The sequence below is a fragment of the Furipterus horrens genome, unplaced genomic scaffold (assembly GCF_987537825.1).
Source record: "Furipterus horrens unplaced genomic scaffold, mFurHor1.1.pri manual_scaffold_8, whole genome shotgun sequence".
Lineage (NCBI taxonomy): Eukaryota > Metazoa > Chordata > Mammalia > Chiroptera > Furipteridae > Furipterus > Furipterus horrens.
In genome coordinates, this window is record NW_028327178.1 from 93,534,266 (window position 1) to 93,542,774 (window position 8,509).

Sequence of the window (8,509 nt, forward strand, 5' to 3'; positions counted from 1 at the left end):
GATGCCCTCTGTCCCACAGAACCCTGACGCCAACCCGCATCCAACAGCCCAGGACCTGGCAGGGTTCTGGGACCTGCTGCAGCTGTCCATTGAGGACATCAGCATGAAGTTTGATGAGCTCTACCATCTCAAGGCCAACAGCTGGCAGCTGGTGGAGACCCCCGAGAAGAGGAAGGTGAGCATGGAGCAGTGCGGAGGGGAAGTCCAGGGACAAATTCCTGGTCGGCAATAACGCTGCCCACATCGGTCAGTGCTGCTTGGCTCCCTTCTCCCTGTGTCGTCTTTGAGCTGGGGGCTTACGTCCATCCATGCGCGGGGTCCACACTCAGCACTCGCCCAGCATGCCGCTCGCACTGTAGTTGAGGCTGCCCCTGGAGCATGTCGTCCTGCCCTGCATGTTCAGGAAGGGGGCTCCTGGGAGATGTGTCCACAGCCTTGAGCACTAATGTCAACATGGCTATTGGAACTCTGGAGGCAGAAAAAATGGTCCTTCTGCTGGGGCCACACTGCCAGGAGAAGATGGGGGCCAGGCTTCCTTCCATAAAGCAGTGACCCCTGGGGCTGTTGGTTACTGGACTGGGGGCCTTGTCAGTTCTGATCCCCTAGAACAGCACATGACCTGGGTGTTGGAGGCCCAGATTTAAACCCCATCTCTGGCTGTGTGACTTGGGTTCATTCCTGCCTGAGTCTCAGGCTCCCATTGGTTAAAAGCAGGGGTGGGAGCAGGTGACCTGTCCGTCCCTCACCACTGGAACATTCTAGGATTCTAAGCTTGCTTTTTGCTCCTATGCCTTGTGCTATTCCCACTATCATCGCTTCTTGTGGCTTCCTGGTTCCAAATGTGTTTGCTTGTGCCTGATCCGGGGAGGCTGGTGTGGAGACTCCAGCTGCCAGCATATAGTGGGTGGCAGTGCCACACCAAAGGTGGCACCTTTATTTTATTTTTCTTCCCTCCTCACTGTCTCACTAAAGGAAGAAAAGAAACCACCCCCTCCGGTCCCAAAGAAGCCAGCCAAATCGAAGCCGGCAGTGAGCCGTGACAAGGCCTCCGACGCCGGGGACAAGCAGCGTCAGGAGGCCCGCAAGAGACTCCTGGCAGCCAAGCGGGCAGCTTCCGTGAGGCAGAACTCAGCCACAGAGAGCGCGGACAGCATCGAGATTTATGTCCCCGAGGCCCAGACCCGGCTCTGAGGCCAGGAAGCAAACAATTTTAAGTCATTTTTAAAAACCACACAAACTAAATGCGAATGGAACAAAAATTTTCTCAACCTTTAGTATGGTTAATCTATCTAGAGACCCTGAGCCAATTTGCAAATTGACGCATTACAAGGGCTCACAATTTGGCTTTCTTGGGTCCCTCCCAGCTTTAGGTTATGAAGACTTCACACACAAAGTCAACAAAAACACAAAACTATAAAAGTTTTTTTCCTCTTGCTGGCCGAGGTGGACTAGATAGATGGACTTCGGCGACTCCCCGGCCCAGCCTCCAGACTGCAGTCTTTTTACTTGTTCTATCTGATGAGAACTTACACTAGCTTGTTTACAAGACGACGACAGTCCAAGGGCAGCCTTGGGCACCTGCCATGTCCTTCCTTCTTTTCCCAGCTACCCCCGCTCTGACCTCAGAGTGTTCATTCTTCCGTTTCTCTTTTCCCTTCAGAGCTCACACAGGGGTCACCATCCCGGCTGGCGGCTTCCTGGTTCTCAGCCCTCTCTGTGGTTGAGAGCCCAGAGGACAGAGATAGAAGGGCATCCCTCCCCCTCCAAGTGCTCACACACAGCCACACATGTGCGCACACACAAATGCAGGGTCCTCTCAGCAGAGGCAGCCCTGCCCTGTGACCCGCCAGCCTAGGCGACATGCCTCCCTGGGAAGATGAGGGTTTAAGTCTGGGGCGGGGCGGGGTGTGAAGGGAATGAGATAAAAGCCACAGCATCACACTCCAGAATCCCACTTTTTTCTTCTTTCCAGCTCCTCCTTCCTTCAGCAAAACATATGACTCAGAGTGACTCACAGGGGACACTTGAGAGAGGGACCCCTTGTCTGTCCCTGACTGAGCCTGTGTACAGTACTGGGGGGTGGGCGGCTGTGTCTGTACGTATGTGTACATATGCACATAGACCTTAGAGTGTATATTTAACAAATGCCCATCTGCTCACCCATGCCCACCAGCGCCACCGCTGGCTCTCGGGGCACCTGGCAGGAGGCGGGTGTGTGAATAGCATATATTTTTACATGTACTATATCTAGGTGTGTGTACAAGTGTGTGTAAAAATATATACCTTGTGTGTAAGCAGCCCCCTACTCCCCTCCTTTTTCTTTTTTTTTTTTTTTGTTTCCCACCTGCCCAGCCTCTTGAGTTTTCTGTTCTGTTCTTTTACCCTAGCCATCCTTCTCTTTCCCCTGCCCCAGCCCCAGCCCCACTCCCAGGGTGTCATGAGCCCTGAGCTGCAATGGCCTGGCCTGCAGGGTGGGGTGAGGGGGGAAGTGGGAGGGGAGGCCCAACCTGCAGGAAGCTCAGTGCATGGGCACTGCTCCTATTGTGTGCAGACTACGGCACTGGAGACGTCCTCATGTCTGGCACTTGCTGCAGGGGGCCCCATTTCAGCTTGGCCGCTGTCTGTGACCCTGGGCAAGTCACTTGACCTCTGTGTGCCTCAACTTCCTCCTCTGTAAAATGGGGACAGTCCCTGCCCCTCCCTACCTCACAGGCATGTTGTGAGAATAAATGAGGTAATGTGTACCAAGGGCTCATGGTGTTCTTGTAGTGGGACGGGCCAGGTGGGGAAGAGGCGGGGGGGGGGTGGACTCCCCAGGAGACTGAGCCAGACCCCCCTTCCAAATGGCAGCTCCATAGAGCCAGGCAGACTTGAGCACAGACTGGGATTCCAGCCCTGTTGCCCACCAGCTACATGATCCTGGGCAAGAAAACTGAGCTCTCAGTTCCTTCACCTGGACAAGTGCTGATCTGGGTCTGTGAAGACCAGGGGGTGGAGCTAGAGGGGGATGTGAGTTGTGAGTGAGGGCAGCCCACCTTGGTTCCCATACATGGTTAATTACTCATTTCTCAGAGGAGGAAGCTGATAAGGTAGGTATTCTACACACACCCAACTCAGCACATGTCCCAGGATGGGGTACTGAGCAACCCTACCCCCACACTGCAGCAGCCTCCAGCCTGTCAGTCACATGCACGGAACACACTTCCTGAGCAGCTACCTGACCATGCCCAATGCCTATAGGTCATTCAGAGCTCACGCTCTGGTGGGGAGACTGACACTGGACACAGGTCCAAGTTAACATCAGGTGGTAGAAAAGATGCTGCAGCACAGCGTGCTATGGGAACCCCGGAAAGCACCACCGAGCCTGGCCTGGTCAAGCCCAGAGGGAGCGGGTGTTAACCAGCTTCAGTGGGTGGGGGCATGCAGGGGAGAGTCTGGGGAAAGTGCATTCTAGGCAGAGTGAACAGCAGGTTCCAGTGCCCTGTGGTAAGAACATGCCTTTTATGAAGTTCTTGGGCCAAGCTAAGCTTCAGTGACCTTGGGCCCAGGGGGTACACAGAAGCACCTTCTCCCCCAGGTGGCCCCTTGGAACTCATCCCAGCCCTGTGGGCCGGACTGCCTGTGCTCAGGCAGCATGCTCTCATCTCTGGACCCTGTAAGGAGCGCTGACCAGTGACCATGGTGGCTCTGATGAACTCCTGGGACTGGAGACTTCCCGAGCCTACACCTGCCCTGCGACCCAGCTGGGGTGACTTAAAGGGTAAGTAAAGAGGTTTCTGAGCCAGACACTCAGAGGTGTGAGTGAATGCAGGAGGTGGCCAGGCTGGACTCAAAAGGCCGCCATCCAGCTAGCAGCCCAAGTCTCCTGACTGGCCTGTGGGACCAGGGTGGACCGTTGCCCCTTCCGAGACAGTGTTTCTGCTGCAGCAGAGGAGGGGCTCAGGAAGGGACCCTGCACTGCCTGTATCAGCCCAGCAGGAGGGATGCGTCTGATGTGTGGGATCCAGGCCCCACTCTCTGCCCCTGACCCAGAAGTGGAGGAGCCCTGCCCTGACTTGAAAGACCACCACACCATGTCCTATACCCAGAATCACAAATTGTCAATATTTTGCCATATTTGCATTATCCCTCTTAGGTATCTACACAGTTTTCTTGGAGCCACTTGAAAGTAAGCTGCACACACTATGTTCCTTCACCACACATAAACACCATGTGACTCATAAGAATAAGGATATTCCTGTATGACCACAATTCCAGTATCACCCTCTAATTTAACAAGTGGTTCCCGAGCCCCTCCCAACCCAGGAGGACACTCAGGGACTAGCCAGGAATCCCAGCTAAAGCGCAGCTGCACTCCAAATACCCGCGTTACGTCCTCTGTGGCTTCTTCGTATCCATCCAGGATCCCATTAGGGCCATTCATTCCTTTCAGTTATCATGTCTCCTTAGTCTCATGGAATCCAAAAGTCTCCCCACTTTGGTTTTGCTTTTCATGAGACTAACATGTTTTCAGCGTGCAAGCATCTTGTCGAATGTTGTATTATTTGGATTTAGGTTTCTCACAACTAGATTCAGACTGAACAGTTTGAACAAGAATATGACTTAGATGACATCCCATCTCCTATACTCAGAATCAGGGAGGCACTTGTCACTTCAGGGAAAGACCAGCAGGTGCTTCTCAGAGAAGCTGAGCCCAGAGTCCTTGAGGGAACAGAAAGGACCAGGACAGAGAGACAGGAAGCACCATCCTGAAGGCTGCAGGGTGCCAGGGAGGAGGCAGAGGGAGCAGGAGACTGTGCTGTCCCCTGGCCCTGAGAAACACCCACAGGGCTGTAGATCAGACAGCAGGGAGTCCAGGCTCCCCTCCTAGACCTCCTGTTCCCCTAGGGTTGTGGGTCCCCAAACCTTGCAGAGTACCCATGGATTAGGGACTTAAATTTAAGAGCTAAAACTGTAAAACTTAGAATAAAACATAGGTGTAAATCTTCATTGGATGAGTCAATGGTTTCTTGGATATGATACCAAAAGCATAAGAAACCAAGAAAAAATAAACTTCATCAAAGTTAAAAACACTTCTTGAAACTACCAAGAAAAATGAAACGATAGTCCACAGAATGGGAGAAAATATTTGCAAGTCATATATCTGATAAGGGTTTAATAGATAGAACATATAAAGCACCTTTGCAATCCAATAACAACAACAAAATTTAAAAATGGGCAAAACATCTGAATTAGCATTTCTCCAAAGAAGTTAAATAAATGTCCAAAAAGCACATGAAAAGATGTTCAACATAACTAGTCATTAGGGAAAAACTAATCAAAACCACATGAGATACTACTTCACATCCAGCAGGCTGACTAGAAGAAACATGTTAGTGAGGATGTGAAGAAACCAGAATCCTTACACATTACTGGTGAGAATGTAAAATGGCACAGTATTATGAAAACAGTATGGAAGTCCCTCAAAAATTAAAGCATACGAGTTACCAAGTGACACAGCAATTCTCCTATATATGTATCACAAAAAAGTGAAAACACATCCACACATAAACTTGTACACCAATGTTCGCTGCAGCAGCATTCATAACTGCCAAAAGATGGAAACAACCCAAATGTTCATCAACTGATGAAAACATAAACAAGAGATGGTCTATCAACAGAACGGAATACTATTCAGCAAAAAGATGTGGTAATGACACACGCTACACCATGGATGAACCTTGACAACAACGTGCAAAGTGAAACAAACCCATCACAAAAGGTCACATATCCTGTGATTGCATTTACATTAAATTTCCAGAGTAAACAAATCCAGAGACCGAAGGTAGATTAGTGTTTGCCAGGGGATGGAAGGAAAAGGGGGTGGAGCATGACTGCTATTGAGTTCAAAGCTGCTTCTAGGGGTGACAGAAATGTTCTCAAATTACATAGGAGTGATGGCTGAATAACCTTGTGAATATTCTAAAACCACTGAATTGTACACTTGAATGAATTTCATAATTTTGTTTAAAATTTTAAACAGAGTACCCCACAGAATGGGAGAAAATTTTTGAAAATCATACCTGATAAGGAATTAATATCCAGAATATATGTACAAGGAACTCTTACAACTCAAAAAAATAAAACCTGATTGTTTAAATGAGCAAAGCATTTCAAGAGACATGTCTCCAAAGATGTACAAATGGTCAATAAGCACATAAAAAGGTGCTTTACATTAATTATCAGACTTCTCAACAGAAACTGCAGGCCAGAAGGGACTGGCAAGAAATAATCAAAGTGGTGAAAAGCAAGGACCTACAACCACAATTATTCTACCCAGCAAAGCTATCATTCAGAATCGAAGGACAGATAAACAGCTTCCCAGACCAAAAAAAAAGTTAAAGAAGTTACTCACCACCAAACCAATATTACAAGAAATGGTAAAGGGTCTTCTTTAAAAAGAAAAAGAAGGGAAACAATAAAAAATATGAATAAAATGGCAATAAGTACATATCTATCAACAATTACATTAAATGCTCTAATCAAAAGGTATAAGGTGACTGGGTAACAAACAAGAAGACCCTTATGTATGCTGTTTACAAGAAACTTCAGGTAGAAAGACACACAAGACTGAATGTAAAGGGATAGAAAAAGATATTTTATGAAAATGGAACAAAAAATCTGGAGTAGCAATACTTAAGACCAGACAAAATAGACTTTAAGACAAAAGACTATAACAAGAAACAGAGAAGGACCCAGCAACTCCACTTGTGAGTATTTATCTAAAGAAATCCAAAATACTCAATTGAAAAGACATGCATCCATATGTTCATTGCAGCATTATTTACAACAGCCAAGATATGGAAGCAACCTAAGTGCCCATCAACAGATGAGTGGATCAAAAGAAGTGGTGTATATATACAATGGAATATGATTCAGCCATAAAAAAAAAAAAAAAAAGAAAAATCTTGCCATCTGCAATAACGTGGATGGACCTAGAGGGTATTACGTTAAGTGAAATAAGTCAGACAGAAGGACAAATGCCAGATGATTTCACTTATATGTTGAATCCAAAAAAATAAACAGCAGAACAGAAACAGACTCACAGATACAGAGAACATTTTTGAAGTCTGCTAGATGGGAGAAAGGTCGTGGGGATGGGTAAAAAAGGTGAAGGGATTAAGAACTACAAATTGGTGTTACAGAACAGTCATGGGGATGTAAACTACAGCACAGGGAATACAGTCAATAATATTGTAATAACTATGTATGGTGTCAATGGGTACTAGATTTATTGGGGTGATCACTTCGTAAGTTACACAGATGTCTAATCACTGGGTTGTACACCTGAAATTAATGAAATGTTGTAGGTCAAATGTAATTGAAAAAATATTGTTTAATCATGCCAAAAATAAATAGTAAATAGAACTTATAAACCAAAAAATAAAATAAATACAATTTGTTGTGATAAGTGCTATTAAAAAGTTTTTAAAAGGGGGGAGTGGAGTATTTCTACACCCATGTTGAGAGCAGCATTATTCATAGTAGCCAAAAGGTGGAAACAACCCAAATGCCCATCAATAGATGAATGGATAAGCAAAACGTAGTCTCTTCACACAATGCAACACACAGGGGAACAATTTTTAACGTAATTCTTATTGAGTTTGATTTTTCAGCTGTTTTAGACTTAAATAGGCATGCTGATTTCAAAACTGCAGTTAGTTTCCTTCTATCACGTTAAGTTTTTCTCTACAGCTTATCTCAATGCGACCACTCTAGGCTGGATCAAGCTTGGATTGAGGGAAGCACTGGTGCTCTCCTATGGGCTGAGAGCAAACCTTCCTAGAGTGGGGAGGGGTGGGGGATGACCTTGGAGACCAGCGGCAGGTTCATTCTTGTTTAAGCCATTCGGTTACACATGAGACAGTGTGGTGAGAGGTTGTGTGCCGCTCTACATAGTGAATCATATTCCGAAGTGCAGTCCAAGTTCTTGTCTGTATACAAGGAGTTAGCAGAATTTATTTTTTTATTTACATACGTACTTATTTCCTTTCCTTCAGATCATGCCTGCCTCTGCTATTTCTTCTAAGCGCTTAAACAACCCTGATGCGTTTTGTTATATCTGTGGCAGTTTCACCATTGTCAAAGGACAAACATCAGCGCATTTGTCAGGCAAGCCTACTTTGCATATTTTAAAGTAAAACTTGGTGATCAAGATAAGTCTTGGGCCCCTCACAAGATGCGCAGGCAGTGTGTTGAGAGTTTACAGCTGTGGACGAAGGGAACATGTCATCAATTGCCATTTGGTACCTATGGTTTGGCAAGAGCCCAGAGATCATTCAAGTGACTGTTACTTTTGTATAGTGAAAAACCTCAGGCTATAACAAGAAAAATAAATGTAAAATAGAGTATCCTAGTCTACCATCAGCTATATGCCCCGTGCCTCATTCAGCTGAAATCCTAGCACCAGTTTTCATTGAACTACCCTCTTTTGAAAAACAGGAGTGTGGTGAAGAACTAAGTGACAGCA

The 8,509-nt window shown here is 46.6% G+C and overlaps 1 protein-coding gene across 4 annotated transcripts in view; it reads left to right on the plus strand.

Moving 5' to 3' along the window:
• Nucleotides 1-2,744, plus strand: part of DLGAP4 (DLG associated protein 4) — a 137,568-nt gene extending 134,824 nt beyond the window's left edge. For all 4 annotated transcript variants that reach the window (XM_090286351.1, XM_090286350.1, XM_090286352.1 and 1 more), the window contains 2 exons: nt 20-175; nt 973-2,744. In XM_090286351.1, the coding sequence (XP_090142477.1) occupies nt 20-175; nt 973-1,191 (375 nt within the window). In that variant the 3' untranslated portion in view covers nt 1,192-2,744. The remainder of the gene's footprint in view (nt 1-19; nt 176-972) is intronic.
• The last annotated feature ends 5,765 nt before the right edge of the window (nt 2,745-8,509 follow it).